Genomic DNA, 23,628 nt, shown 5'->3' with positions numbered 1-23,628 from the left:
GCAGCAACGTGCTCACCTGGGAAGCAAGATGACACAGAACAGCATGGGTTCGATCCCCGGGTCTGCGCTTAGAAACCTCTTGGTATTAAGCACGTTATAAATAACCTATCATATCATATACCAGCATTAGACAAAACTTTTCCGCATATGGTTTTCCGAAGACAGTACAATCGTATCATAGTCTGTCATTCAGTGGTCAAGATTTCGGAATATCAAGATTTTCAAAAACATTGAGTGACTCTGTTTTTGCCACAAGCAAATGGTGCAGTGGAACAGTTTAAGGGGAAACGGAACAGGACCGTACAAATCAAAGAAGTCTGTCGAACAAGCAGTTTGCCAGCTCTTGAGAGACTATTGCAACACACCGCACAGCACGAATGAACAGTGTCCTTCTGAAATGATGTTTGAGAGGAGAGTCTGCACACGTCTACCACAGATTCCATGTGGGCTCATTGAGTCTGTTGATGTTCAGCATCTCAGGAGAAAGGACACAATGTGCAAAGCATGACAAAACATTAAGCAATAAGCAGATCGAAGAAGAGGGGCTCGTAGGTTCGGCCGGGGCACTGAAGGTTCAGTGCTGATACGACAGTCAGAGACTCCGAAGCTGATGCCTCTGTTTGATCCTGTGCAACTATCACCAGTAGAACACTGCTCCATAATCAATGCTGAATGCGATGGTAAAAAGATGAACAGGACCTCATTTATTTCAGGAATTGTTATGTTATGTTAGGTTAGCGGTACTTGTATAGCGCACCGTCACCAACGAAATTGATCCCCAGGCGCTCTGGCGGATCTGTAAACAGGAAGGGTGGGTAGGGTTAGTCGGGAAGAGGGGAGAAGGAGAGTGGGAGAAGTGGTGTGCTGTTGGCAGCTTCAGCTCGGTATACACCGAGTGCCGGGCTTTGGTGCTAGTATCGGATCGGGCGAAGGCCTCGAGTGCTGTTGGTGAAGTTTATGTGATGTTGGTGCCGTGTGGTAAAGTGCGTGCGGATTGCTGGGAGAGAGATTGTTGTGTGGTTTTGTGTGGGTTTAAGTATGCAGAAATTGAGGGTTGGGTTAGTGGGATCAGTATCCTGATTTAGGTACTTATGGTTCCGTTAGAGTTGTATACCTGTTGGTTGGGATGTTGCTGGTTCCTCGTGGGCCGACTCGCTTCCTCAGTAACACACTCCATGAATTGAGTGATGGTATGGTGTCTTCAGTAGATGACGAGCTGCACCATGATGAGTATTCCGCTGCGACCCAGGTACCGCCAGAGGCTGGAGTGGTCCTCCAGTCAGTAGGCCATTTTCAAATGATTGTTAAATGACCCGAAAGAGGGGCCAAAGCGATGGAATCATTTTAGATGTTTTCTCTTTGAGCCGGGTGGAGGTGTCCTGTGTTAGTCCTATTCGCATGATTGCGTGATGTGGTCAGGTTAGGGCAGGATGCAAGTGTGGTAAGAGGAAGAGGAAGGGAGGAGCCAGGGGAAAGGGAAAGTAGAAGAAGTGTAAGAATAAAGGCGGTGAGTTGAGCCATGTGCCTCGTGTCTCTCCTGGTGGAACATAACAGAACTGGGAGGGTAAAGTAGCCCTATCCATGTGACAATTGTATTTACCACTTTGATCTAAAGTAAATTGGTCACATGTATTTTTACCAATTTTGTTACCACATTTTTTACTGCAAATAGAGCGTGGGAGGAAGTTTAGGTGGGGTGCAGGGGGTCTCCCCTGCATTTTTCTGTAAATAAATTGTTTTTTTAAAAAAGCGACCTTTTTACTTTCGAGCTAAGTATTTGGTGTTCCACACAGATCTGTGACAACAGCAGTTTTAGACACACAACCACATATTTTCGATGGTGTATGCCCAATCTTCAAATTAAATCAAAAACATTCTTCAAAAAATGCAATACATTTTATAACCCTTCAGCATGAAAATACCAAGCGATCTCTACAGAAGACCATGGAAAAACGTAGTCAGGCTTCTGCCTAAAGTTGAACAATCTCACAATAGTGACCCGAATACCAGGCACTGATGAAGAAGCAGAATTATTCCTCAATGGAAACCCCTGACTTGATAAAACTACAGAGAGATGCTTGTCAGGTTTTAAGAAGAAAACAGAGCTCAACCTGCGGTCCTGCATGGAAGGAGGCTCTATTGGCCATGGCACTGCTCAGCCACAAGTTTCATAAAACTATTCAAGCTGCTAAAAGTATAGCGAACACTATGCACCTGATTCATAGTGGAACTAAACAGGAGGTAACCTGTGCATCCCAGATTCGGTCCTGCAACCTTATATCTGATTCACAGAGCCTAAAATTAGAGACAATCCAGAGCTGCCTGGAGCATCTCTTAGATGGTTATGGCTTACTCCAGTTCTAGGTTTTTTAAAATAAAGTATAGGGCAGCTGGAGCGAATATAAAATGCTCGGGCATCTCACGATTTGATCCAGTGCAAATCTTTGTTAATTGGGCACTGTCTATTTTTACTCTAGTCCCATCCCATAGACTATCGTCCATGTGTTTGAAACATGCAATGCTTTATTATGGAAGCAATGTTGCTGCAGACATATGTTACAGCCCTCCCTAGAGGTAAGAAAGTAACACACCCAACACTCACCGATCTCCTCATATCTCATCACAGTTCCCAGGTTGGCGTTCTCATCTAGCAAAAGATGGAAAGAAAGGAGTGAGACGACAGGTAGCAATTAGGGATGAACTGCACATCTTAACAGAGAGAGATAATTTGGCTATGGGAACATCGATCCGGGGATAAAAAACAGGAAATTGGAATAGGAAACAGGAATGAGGAGGAGGGACGTATCAGGAGAGATCATTTGAGTGACAAACAAAGATCGATGGAAAGACAGATTGGGAGGGGGTCTGGGGGGGAAATACACTGAGAATGCAGACTTGACCTTGAACAGAGAAATATATATTTAGGGAAATCATTTGATAAAAGGAGCAATGTTTGAAGGCAACTTAAGCAGAAGTGTGGGACATTTGCAGAAAAACAGGGAGAGTGAATGAAATGATGATTAGTTGGGATACAGTGTAGGTGGTAGAGTCCGAGAGATAAGAATGAGCAAAGGAAACGGCATCCGGGTGTGTCGACAGAGCAACAGTGAAAGGGGGCAACTCACATAAATTGACACAAAATAAATAGAAATAATACATATATAACCAGAAAGAACAATGAAGGCACTGAGCTAGGTTGAGAAAGAGAAGCAGTGACATACTGAAGAGTTCAGACAAAACAGTAATAGATGAAAGAAAGACAGAGTGAGAAACGTACACTAGAGTACCAAAAGAGGGAACAAAAGGGAATCCTGACAAGGTCAGGCAGAGCGCAAGGCACACAGGGAAAGAGAATGTGGGAAAAGAGGACTAAATAGATAGGTGGAGAAGGAAAAGAGCTTCAGAGAAACAGAAAAAGCAGAGCAGGAGTAAAAGTGAAAAAATGGAACATAGTGGGTTAGATACAAAGACTTGCAGGAAGTACAAAACAAGGAACCCACATGATGTGTAGAATCGGAGGTTATCCAACTTACCCACAAAAGTGAAGCGCTCCATGGGAGGACGCACACAACATATTCGGCTTAGTCCTTCTCCCATCTTCCCTAGAATCTTTGCTGCAGAAGAAGGCAAACATTTCATGAGCAAGACAAAAAAACAAGAAGTTAAACAAAACAAGATAGAAAAAATAAGTTGACCAGTCTTTGAATGCACCTGGAGCAGCAATTAGCCTAGTGCTACACATTAACCTCATACCTTCATCAGGCGCACACACTATGGAACCCATCAGTTGATGGTTCTAGGCCTGGCAAAGAAATCTAAAGCTTGATTAATATTCTCTCGTTTCATTGGCTGGTCATGGTTTCTAGGACCATATGCCGTCTGGATTAAGGTACTGCATCTTCCTTGATATCCGCGAGGCACCGCCACCTTACTATCACGAATAATGCAGTGTTGTTACAGTTCTCTGGCACAATAGCCCTCAGACAGGTATCTGGGTACAGACGTCAGTGAAAAGTAAACCCACACACTGTTTACAAGAAGTCAAGAGAATGTTCTCTCTTGGCACGGGTTGTCCAGCTGGCATCCTTCCATGGCCGCATCCACAGATTCCTTCTGGAAAAATAGACACAGGTTTTTAGGGGATCCGAGGTAAATAATAATCTCAAACCATGTAACCATTTATCTTTATTGATTAGCTCATTTTGTTGACCAATAATATTTGATGTTTTCAATATACCATAAGATTGTTTTTCGGGATGCACTAAGGGAAGGGGTCCATTTTGCAGTTCTATGCCTAAAGGATAACCAGTCTCCTATTCCCTTTCATTGTTACGTGAAATTGCCTGATACTCTATCGAGGGCTCATTATATGACATATAACCTCTGCCCAAATTCATATTAGACTCCTGGTAAATATACCTGGCTAATTGGCCCTGATTGAGTTAACAATATATGGAGCGGGAGAGAGGAATTATTTAAGATTACATACAAAAAAAATGTTTTCATGTATATCAAGAAAGTAATTATATAACGGGCAAGGGACAGATCATATGACCTCCTCTCCGGGTATGAGAAAGTTCTTTAATAGCTTGATTCCTGTTGATTGTATGTGCAGTGTTGAAAAAAATGAGATTAGGGCCAGCAATCATTAGCCGGATATCCTTGTTTTATTCTAAACCTTTTTCCAGAGTCAAGACAAATGTGTTTGTGTCACGGTTGGTGATCGCTCCAGTCATGGACATGTCAATGACCATTATAAGTACTAGGTTTAGAATTGATTTTATATGGTATGCGGGAATGACACATTGTGGGCCATTGTCATTCGGGCAGGGTCTATTCACGATGTGCAAAAATCATGTGTAAAACATTTTATGCATGATTCATATATACTGCCAATTTCATGGATTTGTATGACGGGCCGGGGGCATAGATCGGAATTGCTGATCCCAGATCCACATGCACTCCGTCAGACAAATCCAATAGCAGCAATTTCTGGATCTGACTTTGCTGCGGGCATAGATGATTTAAATTCCAACAGAGAGCCTGCATGCTTTTTGCGCTTGCCAAAAGCAGCCAGATTCATAGGGACCCATGCAAATGCCATCTACCAGGCCTAGTGTTTTCAGGCAGCATTTAAGATTTGTTGGTGACGTTGGCAGGCCTGGGGAGGGTAGGCAATCAGTGACGTGGTAGTGCCATACAGTCCCCATATGAGATATGCAGTTTTGACAGGTGGGGGGGGGGAGAACTATTGTTCGTTATGGACAATTGCCTGGGACATTGAATACCTGAATCATTATTAGCATCATATGCGCCTGAGAGTTTATTATTTTTCTTTAAATTGTACTAGACGTGTGGTAGGGTAACTCCCCTCCCCCCATGTATGAACTTTTGGAAATGCTTGCACTCGAGGAACCAATGGAACCTTATTCTCCACCTGATGCACGTAGGGAAGCAGTGGCTCAACACCCCTCACCTGAGGAAGTGGACGCTGGATGTCGCCAGACCAAGGCTGTTGACCTGGAAGAGGAGCACCACATGACTGCTTGTAAGGAGGAAGCACTCAGATGGTGCAAGGGGACCCATTGTTAGTGTTGAGGGGCGGTAAAGGTTAAGCGAAAGTGGCATGTTCAGGATGGGGTCAGACCACAGAGTTATTATAAGGGCAGATTAGTGTGGGGGGGGGCGTGGGTTGGCTCAGGTGGTTGGGGATGAAGGGATGCTGTCCGTTTGTTGACTTGCAAGTTCAATAAAAAAGGACCCCATTTGTACATTCCTTATGATGCTTCTAATTCATTTCTTTGGTTATTTCGGTAGATGGCGATCGTGACTTGGACTATCGTGCAACGGTGCAAGACACCGGATCCCGAAGGCCTCCTCCTGTACACCCCCACAAGCTTTCAAGAGAAAAAGGTAGGAGCCCTTTGTTGAAATGTATCCAAGAGGGGTTTCCAAAGGACCCCGGGGCTAGTGAGCATGCATGCATACAGGGCTACACAGGGAATCGCGTGTCCCTCTTGGGACAACAGGATGGACAACTCAGAGTGGGATGTCTTCAGGGAATATGCTGAAATGGGACAGAGATTCTGGGTTGGGTATCTGGTACTGGTTATAGCACTTGCCTGTTTTATGGCGATTGTTCTTGCAGCTCTGTCTTTCTTTTACCCGGAAACTAATCTGGTAAAATATCGAGGGTAGGTACTGAGCCTGGTGTGGAGAATGCCCACACAGAATACAGGACCCCAATACGCATGTGACACACAGGCACTGATTATACAATTCGGGAATAGGAAGTAAAACATTAGGGTATAAAGGTTATCAGGAAACAGGGTAGAAACCCCCAACATAAATAGGCTTATTAAGGGCCAATTTAAGGGCCAAGTAGCAACATTCAATACTACGCCATACTCAGTTCTGTCAATAGCTACATTTCGATGCAGGAGTTGGGGGGGCTCTTCCTGCTGAAAGCCCTTTGATGGGTGGGATGGGCCTTTCTAGATAGAGCACTGGCTGCCAGGTTTTGGAACCCAAATTTAGATTTTTGGTTAATTTACTATTCAAATATCCAAAGGACTCCTTGTTTGATTTTCACTTTGTCCTACTTCTCTTTGCAAAAGGGGAACTCACCAGGGGAGCTCTGGTTCCACCCTAATGCATTTGCTGGCTTTTGAGCCTATTCAGAGTTTATTTGAACAGAAGATAAGGTTAAAGGCATAATGGAGGCATAACACAACATGCATTTCCTGATGACATGATGGTGTCCATATCCTAACTGAAAGCTTCTATGCTCCAATATTTGCACTTAGTTAACAATTACTCTGAGGTACTGGGTTGGTCAATACATGGTACTTGGAATGCCCCTCACAAAAGTATGTACTTGGAAGGATCGCATCTCATAAGTTGTTTGGGTAACTGAATACATTGGAATTCTTATGTATTTACTTTGAAAAATTAAAACAAATTGCTTGACCACAACTTATCAGTTGTATCCCTCTTACAATCTCCTTGTTAGGCAGAATAAACATAGGCAAAAAGATGGTCTCTCCAATAATCTTGTACCTCCTTAGTATGTTACCCATTGCTTGGCCAGATAATTATTTTTTAAAACAATAAAGGTATGTTTGTGTTCTTTCCTATGGGAAAGAACAAGAGATAAAATGTCACTTGCCAAACTGAAACAAGAATAAATGGTGGAATATGCTTCCCCTACTTGAAAACCTACACTAAAGTATTTGTCCTCGTTTAAACCTGGTGGTAGTGCCGTCACCTATTATTATTATTATTAGGACATTGAGTGTGGACCTAGCTTCAGGAAGAAACTAAGTGCTTTACAAGTTATAGGACGAAGGACATGGTGAAGATAGCAGAGCTACAAAGCAAGGGGGAGCTCACAACGGTGGAAGAAGGGAGGATGTGCAATTTGGAAGCAAGGAATCTACAAGCAACCAGGGGAGAAAACAGAGGGGAGCAGATCACCCAGTCTCAGGTTAGGTGGGGACTGGGGTGTGTGTGGACCTCTGTGTTGAGGAGGAGCCATTCCCTTTAGAGGTGAGTCTTGAGTTCCTTCCTGAAATGTGGAAGTGAGGGGGTGAGTCTAGTGTTGTTTGGGAGGAGAGTCCAGAGCCTCCAGGTGCAGAGAGAGAGACCCTGCCGTTAGTTTTTTCCTTCTTGCACCGTCAGAGTTCAAGTCTGCATATTTCCTTACTTGTGGTGCATCATAGAATACAGGGCAACAGCCTTGTAAATGATGCGACAGGATTTGAAGATATGCGCTTGTGCAGTTTGATGAAGATCGGGTGATGTGGTTGAATTTGCAGAGACCTTTGATGAGTTGTGCTGCAGCATGTAACACACATCTTTGGTGTGCTAGGGTATTTGCCCTAAGGCCTTCCAAAAGGACATTGCCACCCTCCAACTGGGAAAGGGCCAAGGCTTGGACAGCAGATTTCAAGTTGTTTTCTGGGGTGAAGGGATTGATCTTCCATTGGAGAGAAAGTTGATACCAAGCCATTAATGTCTTTCCTGCTTTGTGCTGCTTGAAGGAAAGGTGTCTGTTGATGTCAAACCCAAGGTAGTTGGCGCAGGTGAACAACTAGGGTGCGAACCCTGGAGTATCATAGCAGAAAACCAGGGCTTGATATCAGGGTGTTTGGTGTTGTTGGTCGGAAGTAGGAATTCAGCCTCGGAGGGATTGAGCTTCAGGTAAGCACTGGACATCCAGGACTGGATCAATGTGAGGTAGGCCATGAGCCTTTTGATGTCTTTAATTTAGGATACCTTAAGGTAGAGCTGCATGTCATCTGCATATTGGTGGACGGGAATGTTGTGTGGAGCCAGAGGGTTCCACGCGGTTCCATGTAAAGGTTGAAGATCACGCAGGACAGGATGGATCCTTGCTGGACTTGACAGGTGATGGGTAGAGAAGGTGATCTGGAGGAATCCATTTGGATGAATTGGTGGTGGTTAGCAAGCTAGGATATGAACCAGCTGTGGATGATTTTGCTGATCCCCATGCAGTGATGTAGAATCTCGGTGAGTGTCTGGTGGTCTACTATGTCAAATGCTCCCGAGAGGTCAAGTAGAACCAGGAGGCAAGGATGGCCATCAAGGATGTTAAAGGCACTGTCGATTATCTTGACAGTAGCCGTTTCTGTGCTGCTTTTGGGTCTGAAGCTAAATTGGTAGGACTGAAGGAGGTCGTTGGCTTTGATGTGCTGAAGGAGTTGCCTGGCTACTGATTTCTCAAGAATATTACATAGGGAGGTAAGATGGACGATGGGTGACAGTTGCTGAGGTGTCCCAGTGTTGGTTTCTTGGGAAGTGAGAGAATTTGTCTGGTCATGAGGGAAGGGTGCCTTGGGCGAGGGAAATATTGATGATGTTCAGGTAAGGGAGGAGTGCTTCAGTCAGAAGGGTCCTGAGTATGGATGTAGGGAGGATGGCATCCATGTACGATGTGATTGTGACGGATGCTAGGGTGAAAGTGAGGTCTTCCATGGGTAGTGTCTTGGAAGTTGTTCAGGTAGTGGTGGTTTTGCGAGATGGGTTGTGTAGTGTATTATCAGTTGTGGGGTTGGTCTCTATGTGCTGGTATAGCATGCTGATCATGTTGATGAAGAAAGAGCAGTGGATTTGTCGCTGATGTAGAGGGCTCTACTTTCATTGTTGGCCTTGGCTATAGTGTTTTGGTAGTAGTTGGACTTGGCAGTGGTGATCAGTCATCTGTGTGTAGCACAGAGTTCCTTGAGAAGGCAAGATTGGATGCACTGCAGGATTTACACCAAGTCCTTTCCTGTTTTCTTGTGTTGTTTTGTTGAAGTTGAGTTCTTGAGTCTATCAGGGCGAGGAAGGTTTAGGCTTCAGGGTGCCTTGTATCACTGGGGCATGGCAGTTGATGTGGGTTGTGAGGGTGTTGAGTTCTTGGAGAATTGAGTCGCAGTCCTAGTTCATCTCAGGCAGATTGGTTTATGTGAGGTGGAGGTTGGCGAGGTCTTCCGTTGGAGCCACTTGGAGGTTCTTGAATGATCTGAAGGCTTTTTGATGGGTTTTTAGTGGATGTGCTTGAATGAGGTGCTGTGACTATTGTTAAAGAGGATTGCAAGTGATACACTACAGCCTTCTAGGTGCTCCTTTGGAAGTGAGGTGATGGCCCCTATTTATTTTAGGAATATACTGTTTATGACCAACTGCCCAACTCTGAACACGTTTTCAGTTGATAAACAGATCAGATTCGCCCAAATAGAATATGTAGGATGTGCAGGCAATATAGAGGTCCTAGGAAATGTCCACCTTTATACGAAAACAGGAATATTTGTATACACAGACATCTAATGTTGTGGAGGATTGGTTTATAAAAGAAATCCAATCTAGTAACAAGTCCTTCCACGATAGCTTGCACCTTCCATTTGTCCTGTTTTGCTGGCTCAGCTAGGATATTTCTACAGTAAATACAACTTTATTTTGCAATTCATATAGCTGGGCTTGATGGAGGAACGCTCCAGAAGGTCTGACAAAAGTGGGAATAGTCAGTAGCATGATAAGTAAGGTGTCTATAATCTAATTATTGGCATTCACATGTGTTGATGTATTGGGGAAGTGTAACCCCAAACAGGGAGTAGATAGAATGCAAAGGTTGCGGGATGCATTATACTGGATCTATCCTGGAGAGGATACATGGAAATATATTTTGTTGTAGCTACATTGAGCCTCCATGGCAGACAGTACCACTCAGTGCATGTCATTAATTTTCCGCAGAGCTCCTATTTCTCAGTCAAGCTCCATTTTTGGCAATTGACGAATAGTGACCAATGCTGGTTGTGTAACTAGCAGACCAGCTCCTTATCACATCTCCTGATTGGGTACTGTCACGAAGACAGTGGCAAACACCACTTGATACAGCAGTATTGTTCAAGGATATTCTCTGTATTAGGGCTTAAAAGGTACTTGAGGTTGAGAATAAAAAAGGGGCTCATTACAAGTATGGCGGTGCAGGAAAAAATTGGGGGTAATGGCTGCCACTTTTCCCACACACCATACTACAAGTATGGCCCTGCAGTGGGGTATTTACCTCCAACATCATGGGTTATCGGCAGATTTACCACCATAATACCGCCCAACTCGTAATGAGGTCCAAAGAGGGCAGAAACTGAAATAAACTTAAAAAATCTGTCTCGAAAATAGCTGTCCCTGTTTTGCCCCCGAAGTGATTTAATAAATAACACTGCCCTTTTCCACATGTGCACATACAGAAAGTCTTTAGTCACGATGTTGACATCACAAACACTTTTCTCCATATTCCTATCTTAGATCTTTAATTGTGCCTATTCTTAGATTCTCGTTTGGCTTCCGAAAGACCCTTAATGATTCTTCCCAACAGCAATATGGTTTTCTGGAGGACTCCCCTCCCCTCATCCTGTTTGATCTGCCAGGAAGGGGATCCAGGCGACAACCACATTCAGAAATCAGGTATTTCCCCTTTCCACAAGGCAATGTCTCTGGTGCAAATGGGCTTCATTCAGGTACCTCTCTGGTGTCGCTCCCTTTCTCATCCCTGGCACACAGTCACTCCAGTGGAATCACATCTTATTGGGTGACTGCTTTGTTCCAGTAGGCCAACAGTCGGATGAGTATTCTTAAGGTATTTTGGGTACTCATATTGCAGCTCTTTGCTATTACAAATTCCTCAGTGTCTCCTTGAGGTGAGATAGGTCATGAGGGTGGCTAAGCTCCTGATCAGGTTCTGGTTCACCTCCCTGCCTTAGGGACCTGAGCCTATAACTTCCCAAGCCATCCTGCCCCGCTCCTCGCTGAGATGATGCTCACTTGTTCTAGTGTGACTAGTCCAAAACTCTTGTCTAACTCTTGAGCTGGATGCTGTGACGATTCAAAGGATCTCGTCACTTCTACCCAGAGGTGAGTACTTGCCTATGAGGCTAGGGCGGTAAGGCAGCAATCCAATAATCCCCCTAGCGTGGTAAAAAGCAGGAGTATCTCATAGGGGGAGACTCCCCACATGGGGATGAGGACTCCTGCCCTGTGAAAGACCTCCCTAAACTCTTGTTCCCAGAAGACATGGCCCCATTGACTCCTTCTCCATCCCAACCTGAAACTACTACTGTGTGTTATTGTGAAGTCTCTACTATCTCATCTGTATTACATATAGGACGGAGATGAAGAAGAGCCAAAGAAACATACAGAACACCAGTAGAAGGGATTACCAAAGAACTGTGATGAGGCGGCCACTAGGAGGCATGAAGATAACTTCAGAGGTATTGACGACAAAATGGTGTGGGCCCAGCAATATAAAGTACAGACTGAGGAAGGACTAAGAGTGTTCGGGAGCTGGAAAAGCAGCGAGGGAAGCTGGCATCTGTCCTGCAGGGCCCGGGAAGAAGAAGGCGAAAGGAAACACGTGAGCCGGAGTAACCCTGACTCGCTGCAGAAGCAGGAAGAATCCAGCAGTTGGGTGGCCTCTCCGAGGTGGGCGGTGGTCTATAAAGCACGCTGAGAGGGCTGCAGCAACGGCTCTATGGAGCTGCATCGACCAAAGAGGAGGAAAGCAGGAATAGGCACTGAACGCGTGCAGAACCAACAGTGACGTGAGACCCCGGGAAGAACCAGTAGCGCTCCCCAGTGAAAATATAACAGAAGTTGCGAGAAAGCCGGGTGTGGTCCAGGGAGCCGAAAGAGTCAGGTATTCCTCATGAGTGTTCTCCACTGTCACAGTAGTAACACCCAGTGAACCAGCAGTCAAGTATTCCTCTAGAGTGATCTCCCTAATCACAGTACTGATACACAGAGAACCAAGAGTCAAGTATCCCTCGGGAGTGATCTCTCTCATCACAGTAGTGATACCCCGAGAACCAAGAGTAAAGTATTCCTCAGGAGTGATCTCTCTCATCACAGTAATGATACCCAGAGGACCAAGAAAGAGTGAAGTATTCCTCAGGAGTGATCTCCCTCATCACAGTAGTGATACCAAGAGAACCAAGAGTCAAGTATTCTTCTGGAGTGAATTCCCTCATCACAGTTGGAAACCCAACACATATGAAAGATACCAAAAGGACCAAGAACTGTCAGGGAGTACTCTCCCTAATAGTCAAGATATAATAAGTCCTGACAAATTGCCAGCAAGAGAAATTAGAGTGAATAAAGCCTTAACTCTGTTGTTTGCAAATCCTTGGGAGGTAGTAAAGAGACCTCTAAAGACTTGTACAAAGGACTGTCAAGGAACAGCCTCGAAAACTCATCCAGATATACCAGGAGAATGACTCCCTTTTCCTGGTCTAAGTGTATTTGGAAAATCAGACCCTGTGGCAAGAGACTGCTGTTAAGTTAGCCTAAGGCTGGATTGTTTCAGCAGGAGAAGGGAGCCATTCTCCTGGTGGCTTTGATAAGAAGTTCACTGGATCATTTTTGGTTTACTGCTTAGTGGTAGGAATAGAGCAGTTGGTTTGGACAGAGGACGGTATATTGGTTTTGACTTACATCCTGACGAGCATCCGAGGTTGGGAAAACCACTCTAGAATAGGAAGAGGCAAGTTCTTTTCTTTATTTGAATACAAGTCTATTGCCAAAATGATATCAGCACATCAGCCTCCTTACTCCATCTCGCCACAATGCCTTAAACCTCTGCAATGTTCCTCCACATGCTTACACCCACTTCTCCAGGACAAGAAAATATGCTAGCGTTGCCTTACTCCCTGCCTGGCAATCACCCTGTACCTTCCCGGGTTCTTCCTCTCGTCCCCTTTCTCACTTCCTATTTCTTCTTCTCTCCTACAACTGCACCTCCTTCCTCACTGTTTTTCCCCTCTTCTTTTTTTTCCCTACTATCTCGTGACCGTTTCACTCCCTCACCTTCCTTTTCGGTTTCTCCTCCTCCTTCTGCACCCGCAACTCCTCCAGTACTCCCAACTCATCCCGGGTCTCAAATTCCTCCGCTCTTCGACTTGCTGCTATGCTACTACAAATGCTCCCACTACTATGTTCCTTCTGTGGGCTTTGGAGCAGTTCCTTCCCCCTGTTCCAGGCATGTCGTAAGGGCCTGCAACTGGATGAATTAATGGTCTTCTTTATTCAGGGATTGGTTGCCCTGCCTGTACTTCCTGCACAGAGGTGCAAGTCATTTGATGTTACTGGCTTCTCCCCTTTTACAAGGCCGTTCCACCATCTTGGAATTGGCAGCGTCATGCATCTGAGATGCACACACCAAGCTCTGCAGACAGAGCCGGCAGGATCCACGTCTACTCTGCGATTCGTGACTCTCTCGTCAAGTGATTCTACTTTGGTGAGCTCTGGGGTGAAACCAACAGGGGTCAAACACAGCGGTTCCAGCGTGATGGGGCCTCAGGATTTCAATACATTGTTCTGAGACTATTGTTCTTTTTTTTGTTCAACGTGTTTTTATAGACATTTAAACTAAAACAAAGGAGACAATCCATAATGTCTGCCTTCTTAAAGCCTTCTGACAGACCCGTACGTCAGATCCCCAGTCTCACGGGGAAAAGGGGAACCTCCCTACATTGCCTTTGGGTTGCACAAATCACGCAGCACGTGGAGTGCCCATGGTGAGCGACCATCAAACACACTCTAAGGGCCAAGAAATGGACATTGTTACATAATTGCTGCACTCCTTTAAGCACCCCATGGGGGCAGGAGGACATCCCGGGTGAAACACTACAGTTTTACTGGCGGTTTGTTGTCTTGGTCCCTTGAATCACACCCCTACACGCACCTTAAGGGTCAAGCAAGGGACCTTGTCAAAGTATTCAAATGTAAAGAGTTTTTGAGACAATGTGCGGCAGAAGAGCTCTGAAGTCTTGGGATACCACTTCTCACATGGGTGTGGGAAATGGGAGGGCCGGGGGGGGGGGGGGACAAATCCCCCACAATTTTAAGCAGGGGGATATAATGCCATTCACCCCCCCGACCCCCACAATCAGAAGCGAGGCAAGGGAAAGCAGGAGTTTTATTTTCCCGAGTGAAGTGATGAAGCAGCAGGGCAGCGTTAAGTAAAATTAGGCTGAACTGTAAGCACACCTGATAGCACAGCGCTTAGAAATGGTAAGAATCCAGCCTGAAGCGCTACATAAGGACCCAAACTATTCTTATCTTCTGCCCTTCTTATTCACTTCCTGATAACATTTTAGGTGCTTGAAAGCGGCTTCCTGGCAGTGATGAGCTCTACACAAAATACACACACAATGTCAAATAAACAGGGTTTCAGGGTGGTAGGCATGGCGCACACAAAGTGTGTGCATGCGGTGTGGATCTGATGGAGCACAATGTCTGTACAGAGGTATGGGGACGATGCAGATATTGTGTAAAGTGGCATCTATGGTTCACACAAGGGAGTGTATAAAGGGGTAAGGAGGGTGCACCGATGATCTGTGTTCGTTTTTTATGGTGGGGAATGATGCACACAATATGAGCAGCAGGGCAGCATGGGTGGTGCACACAAGGCATCTGCATAGCTAGAGAGGTAGGCCTGATGCATAATGTCTGTATAGAATGGTAAGTAATGTGCAGGTACATTGTGGCAGGTATTGTGTATATTTGCTGTCTACCCAAATGTAGGTATATGACCGTTAAGATAGCTCAGCGGGTTGCACACTTGCTGCTGAAATCTGTGTGTGATCTGCAGGTCACAGGTTGGAATCCCTGCAAGGCCAACTCAGTCTTTCACACTAACAAGATGGATAGATGAGTACCAACTTTGGTTGGGTGATAGTAATTGCTTGTAAATGATCTATGTGCAGTGCTTTGGCAAAAGCGCTATATACATAAAAATATTATTTTTGTATTGTGAGCATAGTAGGGATGGGGGCATTTGATTTGTGCATCGTGGTAGGCATGATGCACACAAGGTGAGTGTACACATACCAATATGGTGCACTTTGTGTGCGCAGAGTAGTCGTTAGATATTAGCACATAACTTTGTGTGCACAGAGTAGTAGTTAGGTATTAGGCACATATGTTATACACAAAGGGGTAGATATGGTTCACACTTTGCAGAGCAGCTGATGTGCTGCACATAATGTGTGCAGAGAGCTGAGTATGTTGTATGCACGTTGTTTGCAGAACAGTTGGTGTGCTGCCCACATAGTGTGTGTACAGACTTGTTGGTGTGGTACACCCTCTGGATGGGGAATCGTAGGTATTGTGCACATGATGATTGTTAAGAGAGCTGTATGTACCAATCACATAGTGCCTGCAGAGGTGAGCATTGTTCGCAATAAGGAGTAGGAATTTTGCACCAGGTGCTTGTAGAGCAGTGGGTATAATGCAGACATGGTGTGTGCTTTGAAACAGGTATGTGCACCCGATTTAGATAACGCAGATGATACAGTGTGTGTAGAACTGTAGTTGTGAGCGCAAAGGGTGTGTGTAAATCAGTTGATATGTTGTACCAGTGTGTGCAGAGTGATAAGCTGCATGAACACGTGCCAGAAAAGCAGTTGGTATGGTGCACACATTGTGTGCGCAGATGCTTTGGAATGGTGAACACACAATGTGCGGGGAGTCATAGATATGGCATGCCCATGGTGCGTGCAGATTGTATGTCTGTGTAGTGTCCACAGGGGGTGCGTACATGGAAACAAAATTAAGAACAAGTGCCAGAACTAAGTACCAGTGAATTGGGCAACAGAAACACTGGTTTTTTGTAGAGATACGAAGGCTTTGGCACTCAGCTGACCTTGCCTTATATTGGTTTGAATATGGGTTGGTCTGTGTCTGTAGCAAAGTCCCCAAAGTGTCCCCAGTCCCCCCCCAGCCCCAAGATTGTATGTGTCTCCTACGCCCCTGACTTCTCATACTCGAACGAATGTGTTAAAAAGTGACCTGCTCTTGATATAGGTGCTGACTCAGAGTAAGGCTTTTGTTGTATGGAAGAGGTGTGGCTGCTGGACTGGGTGAGAGCAGCTGTCGGGTGGTGTATCTTTTTCAAGTCGCATTTCAGTTTATTGTGGGGTCAAATCCATCATATTAACAAGATGGCAAGGAAACCTCAACATATGCCCCTCAATACAATAATTAAGAACTGTCACGGCCTCCTTTTATGAACCTTTTCTAAAGGCACCAAGATGCAAGGAGCACCTTGGTGTTTCTTAAAAGCAAGAAATGACAGAAATGAACACGCCCCTCTAAATGAAATGATAGAACATTAACTGGCCTCGCTTCTTTCCTCTGCCTCTGTCAAATACTGCAACTTGATTTAGGAAAATTTACTGACCTGCTAAGGCAGCTGATTTCATTACACCAGTCCATCCTTGTGTCAGTAGCCATTTCAGAGCAACAATTTATTCTTGCATTAACTTTAAGCACCATATGGCATTTCTTTTAATTATGCTATTACCGACGTACAATTTCACCAATATCCCTATAGAAATTGTTAGGAATCATGAGATTGTGGTTACATGGTCGATGGCAAATTGTATCTCAAGCTATTATTTAATGCTTGTGGGTGCACTTATTTAACTCTATGAAGGCTATCTAAGTCTATTTAGGATGATCTCTTTTCTTTCTTTTCTTCTCCCCACTCCGCCCCTTTCTCTCTCCTAGGATTCCTTCCCATCTCCAAGAGTTCATCCCCAGCCGGATATCAGTAACTCGTAGCAGTTCTTTACTCATTTCAAAATATTTGCTGTTCATAGCAGGAATCTTGTAATTTTTGTACATTAATTGGTGTCTGGTTACATTTACCCGATTGTTGATGAACAAATTCCTCTACTTGTCTAAATGATGATTCATTCTAAACTTTCTTTGCAATATTCGTGCATACACAATGTTCTTTGCTAAAATGTTCCATTACACCAATTCCTCTCTGTGGAATTGTTGAAAACGGCTTCAGTCTATTTCTTCATATGTTAACATCACACAAGTTCTGTTTCTTAATGGATTATTACAGTGAAATGTATTTAATAAAAACTATTTAACAAAAAAAAATAAAGATTTCAACACCCGGTTTCCCGGGCAACCAATACCTAAAGATTCCAGAGGAGGGACAGGAAGCATACTGGTAGATGTGTTTCAGCTGTCGGAAGTATCTGATCATCTGTTGTTTCTTTGAGTGTCAGTGCGGCCCGACAGCCTGACGTACGAGAGCCTGAGGTCCGTTCTTATAATCGCATTGGACCGGCATTGGACCAGCGAGCAGGAAGAGTCCCCTGTTTGCTGTATGTTGTATGCTGTATGCCGCTGGCAAACATTGTATTCGCTAGAAAACACTGTATTCTGTGAGCGGTCAGAGCGGTTGGAACTGCATGAGAGGCCCGCTGCCCCAACACGAGGCAGAGATATTTCCATCTTCCAGGCATTCACCGCTGGTAAGGCAACCGCCCGCCTGCCTACCTCCCTTTTTGTTCTGCTTTGCTTTGTTTGCTTTGTTTTGCTCTGATACGATCTTGACGACGGTGAGCCACGAAAGCGCCGCAAAAGCGCGTTAGCATTAGATTACTTAGGTACCTTGACCAAGCCAGTCGAGTCAGAGTGGGAGACTATTGGGGAATCCCACAGAATTTCATCTAGATTAGACTAGACTTGACTTGACGATACATTAATGGACAAAACACACACGGAGTGAAGGCTGAGTTAGGAGTGTTTTCTCCACTCCTGCTGTAGATTTTAATGCAAGAACCTCAGGCTTATTCCTGTGTTTCCTGTGTTCCAGGACATTGCCGACTCGGTGCCTTGCACCGGACCGCGACTCTGCTGTCTAGTTCCATTGCTACCTGAGGACGAGTCCCAGACTCAGACTCCATAGTACCAGACCCCCGTGGACTTTTTGAGTCGCCCTGTGGCAGACTCGTGGGGGACTCCTCTCCTGACATCTCTTGCAAATACCTCAGCTTTCCAATAATTTCTTCACAAATCTATCTGTGCTTAAAGTCTAGATTTCGATGGCGGTCTCCAATGGGCCGGCAACGCGGCTGAGGAACAAGATTGGAATGCCCACAGATCCACCGTTGCCCTTAGCTGAGGACACGCTGCAAATGATAGCCAAACATGATGAAAGACATAAACAAATACTTGCCGTGACATGCTTGACAAAGACCCAAGATCAAGATGCCGAACAGAAGATGACAGCAACGGATTCACACAGGGTTGCGGGGAAGGTCGCAAACGCATACAATCTATTGCCAATGTCCTCTTGCTCATTTTCAACATAGGCAAGCACTGCGAAGATTGTGGCTTCTACACAAAACGAATCTTGACTATTACAGAACAACGCCACTATTCAAAAACTTTCTTGGAGCGACAAGCTTCCACTCATAGACAAGGAAATTGACAAAGAACATTGGAGAACAAACCAAATACCTGTTCATAAAAACCACAATGAAGATAACAGAGTAACTACCAACCATGACCTCTCATTAACAACGAGGACACAAAAAGAGAAAGTTTTGATAGCAAAAACAATATGGAAAAAAAAGCATGGACAAGAGATAAAGACCGAGAGCACATCTCCCAGGATACAACAGACCAGTGCTATCCGCACGGCAAGTCTTTCTTTGGATATCACTGAAATCGCAACACTCATGGACCAATCAGGAAAAAAGGCATGAAGTGTTTCACAATCTATCTAAAACAAAAGGAGGCCTGGCCAGACCACATCGACACCTCTAATATTAATGATCAACCTCCCCACCACTGGAACTCAGCCTCAAAGACCCATAAATAATCAACGAGAAAAATGGGACCCTCAGAAGGAAGCGAGAAAAGTACAGGAGGAGATTCTAGCCCCCAAATTTCAGTGTAGTCCCGTAAGAGGATATCAACAAGATACAATACCTACCACCATGCTAGACCTACACAATCTGTTGGTAGCAGTGTCATCACAAGCGATGATTCCTTTCATCAAACTCCAAGAAATAAGCGTGGATGCTATAAAAGATCAAGCCACGCTTCTTGCTCTCATCCACTAAAAACAGATACATCTTGAAGCATTTATGAATACCATCCATAACCGATTGAATCTAGATGCAGAGACAAGCTCACAATGGCAGTCAAGATCATTTGAGACTGCTACAAACGATTGCGAAGACAAAACGCTCCTAACATCCGCTATTCTAGCAATAGCGGTGATGACACATCCACCCCGAGATGGAACAAACATCATACCCGATACTGCATTACATCATAAGCAACCTCATATACAAAAGTTGTTCGGAAACCAGCTCCAATGTCCCTCTGATAAGAACCGACTAAATAAAGAGGATTTAGTCAACGACTCTACAGGATAACAGAACAGGAGTAGAACCCATGATGGGGCCCTCCCGCATGCTGCCTCGATAGCAGGCCTCTACATCCCTGAAAAGGATAATATTGAGAACCAATCGACAGAGAACCCAAATAGAGATAAGATCACCAAACCCCTCCTGCCACCAAAGGACACAGGACCATTCTCTATATTTACACAGAAAAACACGAAAAACACGCAAAATCCCCCCCAAAAATTATCAAAGAGAATGAAGAAGAAAAAACAATGGCTCAAGGACATTTCTAAGAAACCTTAACACGAATGGAAGAGCTAAGGCCAAGGAACAACCTAAACCTCATACCTTCAACAAATCAGAAGATAAAGCTACCACACAACTGGTGGCGCAACATCACAATCAATCACCGACTCTGCAAGTGTTAGTAGAATTGCTAGACGAACAGCAAGACCAAGATCCCTTGATGAACTTATCTATCTATATAGATAATGACAAGACTATAAGCAATGCTCAAATGTCTGCAGCAGATGACCTCTCATTAATTATATTAGATCAATACGAAGAAGGCCACACTATACAAATCCATTCTATCGATCTTTCCTGCAAAGAGATTTCTGAGAATGATCTTGATGTCACGGTATGGGAATGCTGCAAACTGATTGATCTCACTTCAGATGATGATGATCCAGGAGCACAGAGTACTTGTGATCTCAGCAGGAGAGGCAGCCGTGACTTCGAAAATACCAAACAGGAAATACGCGATAAGGAATTGATAGCACCAATCTTTGTCGATCCAGTGGCACTTAGATGGGGCAATAGCTTGACAATATACTGATTAAAAAGCGTAAGTGACAAACTCATATTAAACAGAACCAACATTCTCCGACTGTTACATGCCGTGCCTCGGCTAAAACAGATAAAATCAGGAGACTTAAAACTTGTACAATTCATCCATGACTTAATCACAGATAAAGTTTTGATAGAATTTAATACTACTGATGCCATCAATAAAGTCCTATACATGTCACCCCAACTTCGCCAACTAGAATTTGGATGCACCTTAGCAAGTGATAATGAAGATACAGTGAGTTCAAGGACCCAACTCCCCAAAACAGGAAAAACACACTGGCTATATAAAAAAAAGAAACATATGAACAAAAGATCCAGACCCCAAATGATAGGTCTTTCAGGGCTCGTAGAACCTCATACAGAGGTAACAGAAGTATATCATGCACAAACTATATCAAACACTTTATCTGGAGGGATACACAAAGATCGGATTATTAATTAAACTTCACCAGGAAATGGTAAAGATAACCATTACTAACCCAACAAAACCACCACTTGTCATCATGCTCGTGGAACACAAGAGGATTTACTCATTTATTTCATAATAATAGCAATAACTTATACAAATGCCAATTAATCTGCCTACAGGAAACTTGGATATCAGAGTTACCGGGATGTGATGGATTCATCACCATCATGAACCCTGCGATACAGCGTACACAAGGGCGACCTTCGACAGGCCTACTAACACTGATTAAGAACGAGACAAAGATAAAAATCCTAGAAGCCTGGAATTTAAAACCCTGGACTCAATTCACGATTTGTGAACACCTGAAATACTCGCAATTTACGAAGGATATTCATGGCCCAGAGCATAAAAAGGAAACCCTGGGTATTATGAACCTCTACTGGAATCCGCGTGCAATCAGCGATGACATTTTCATTGACACTGTTTTTACAGCTATGGATAATGCAATAAACAAATTCCATACATTGAATTCATCATATGCAGCGATCTGAACATCCGTCTTTTTAATCCTACTGGAGAACTTATACCGCATGAAAAATTACCAACAAGAGCACAGCGATGGCCAAAAGAACTGAATATCACAAATGTATCCCTCATACATACACCCAACACCAATTCTCCTGTATTCAAACCAACCCGGTCTTGTGGTAAAACGACTGCAATGTTAGACTATATACATGCATATCATCGACATCGATAACACCAAAACTAAAAACAATGATCATCACCGTATCTTCTTTTCTTCTCCCTTTTTGTAACTTAAAAATAATGATCATCAGGAGAAAGGATTTGTTTTGGTATTATTTAGTTGTAACTATTTTACTGTCTACTGATGAATTCAATGTAAATCTTTACACTGTAAAGTTAGAAGCTCGCATACTCTTGTTTGTTTTGTATGTGTGCTAAAATGTTTAAACAAACTCATAGAGGAGAACCTGCGCCCATACCTCAATACCCCTGAGTTAGCTCCCCCATTCGCTAATGACCCCAATATCCTAGCAGACATCTACAAAGATGTCATCACCAAAGCTATCAATGAAATAGCACCACTTGTATGGAAAAAAGAGAAGAAATCCCTACACACCAACTCATGGTTTACTCAAGAACTGCACTCAATGCGATCCCACAAAAGAGCAGCCCAAAAAAACTGGCAATCGGACCCCTGCACCAATACTAAGAACAAATTCAATTCAATCTCCCACCAATACAAGATAGCTATCACCAATGCCAAAGCCAACGCTTTCAACACGCGTATCTCCAATGCCAAATCACACTCCAAAGAGATCTTCGCCATCTTTAATGAGCTTATCTCCCCCCCTAATACACCGGACGAAATAATCAAAGACGAAGCTTGGTGTACCAGCATTCAAACTGCCATGCTACACAAAATTGACCTTCTCCAAAAAAAAATCAAAGACCACTGCAAAGCACTTCCCCAACAGACTGAAACTAAACCCACCAGCACCACACCCACCTCGCCCAAGCCCACCATACCCGTCTTCTCCTTCAGAGACGTCACTGAATCAGAAGTTATTAACCTACTAAAAAATCTCAAACCCTCCCCCTGTAAAGGAGACATTTGCCCACCAAAACTCGTCAAAGACTGCGCAGACTGCTTTGCGCCGCTCTTCACGGCATTCATCAACACGTCTTTTAAAACAGGCATCATCCCAGCCAACCTCAAAGAGGCCTGGGTCCGGCCTCTTTTAAAAAAACCCACTCTCGACCCATTACAACCAAACAACTACAGACCCATAACCACGGTGCCATTTCTGCTGAAACTACTGGACAAAGCTGCACACTGCCAAATCCAACACTTTCTGGAAACCCATTCCATCCTCGGGACTAGGCAATCAGGCTTCCGGAAAGGACATGGCACGGAAACAGCCCTGGTAGATCTGAAGAATCAGATCACCCAAATCATGGACAAAGGCAAGCCTGCTCTTTTGCTCCTTTTAGATCTCTCAGCCGCGTTTGATCTGGTTGATCACAAGACTCTCACTTCACACCTCACACACTCAGCCAACTTCTCCAAAGAAGCAGCCCTCTGGATCACTTCCTTCCTCGAGGGAAGAGCCATGAAAGTCTTCTCAGACATCGCCAACGCCACTCCCACGACAATCCACTGCGGGGTCCCTCAAGGATCTTGCACTGCACCCACACTCTACAACTTGTTCACCAAGCCCCTCTTTGACAAACTTGACTCATACGGCATCACATACACAAACTACGCGGACGACACACAAGTACTTCTACCGCTTTCAGGATCATACAACAAAGACGCCAAGGCACTCCACACAATCTACTCCGTCATCAAGGCCTGGATGGCTGTCAATGGCCTCTGCCTCAATGGTGACAAAACGGAAATCATGATATTAGGTCAACAGAACACCCTAGACAAACTTGACAAACTGTACGCCAACTTCTCCATTGACAACTCCATCATCCCTGTTTCCACAGCCGTAAAGACTCTGGGAGTATACCTTGACTCCTCACTATCCATGACTAGACAAGTCAGCGCAATCACATCCGCATCCGCACACACCACCAAACTCATAAACGCCATCAAGCCCTACCTCTCTAAACCAAATT

At 44.4% G+C, this 23,628-nt stretch overlaps 1 protein-coding gene across 1 annotated transcript in view; it reads right to left on the bottom strand.

The window, feature by feature from the left end:
• The window catches only part of NMNAT2 (nicotinamide nucleotide adenylyltransferase 2), a 539,474-nt gene that overhangs the window by 66,779 nt on the left and 449,067 nt on the right, over positions 1–23,628 (bottom strand). The window contains exons 6-7 of the mRNA XM_069641406.1: positions 3,534–3,614; positions 2,603–2,647 (exon numbers count right to left, since the gene is read on the bottom strand). Coding sequence (XP_069497507.1) covers positions 2,603–2,647; positions 3,534–3,614 — 126 coding nt within the window. The remainder of the gene's footprint in view (positions 1–2,602; positions 2,648–3,533; positions 3,615–23,628) is intronic.

This window comes from Ambystoma mexicanum, chromosome 1q (genome assembly GCF_040938575.1).
Source record: "Ambystoma mexicanum isolate Mex_15411 chromosome 1q, UKY_AmexF1_1, whole genome shotgun sequence".
In the NCBI taxonomy this organism is placed as follows: Eukaryota; Metazoa; Chordata; class Amphibia; order Caudata; family Ambystomatidae; genus Ambystoma; species Ambystoma mexicanum.
Note: the sequence above shows the minus strand (reverse complement) of the source record. Positions and strands in the feature narration are given on the sequence as shown.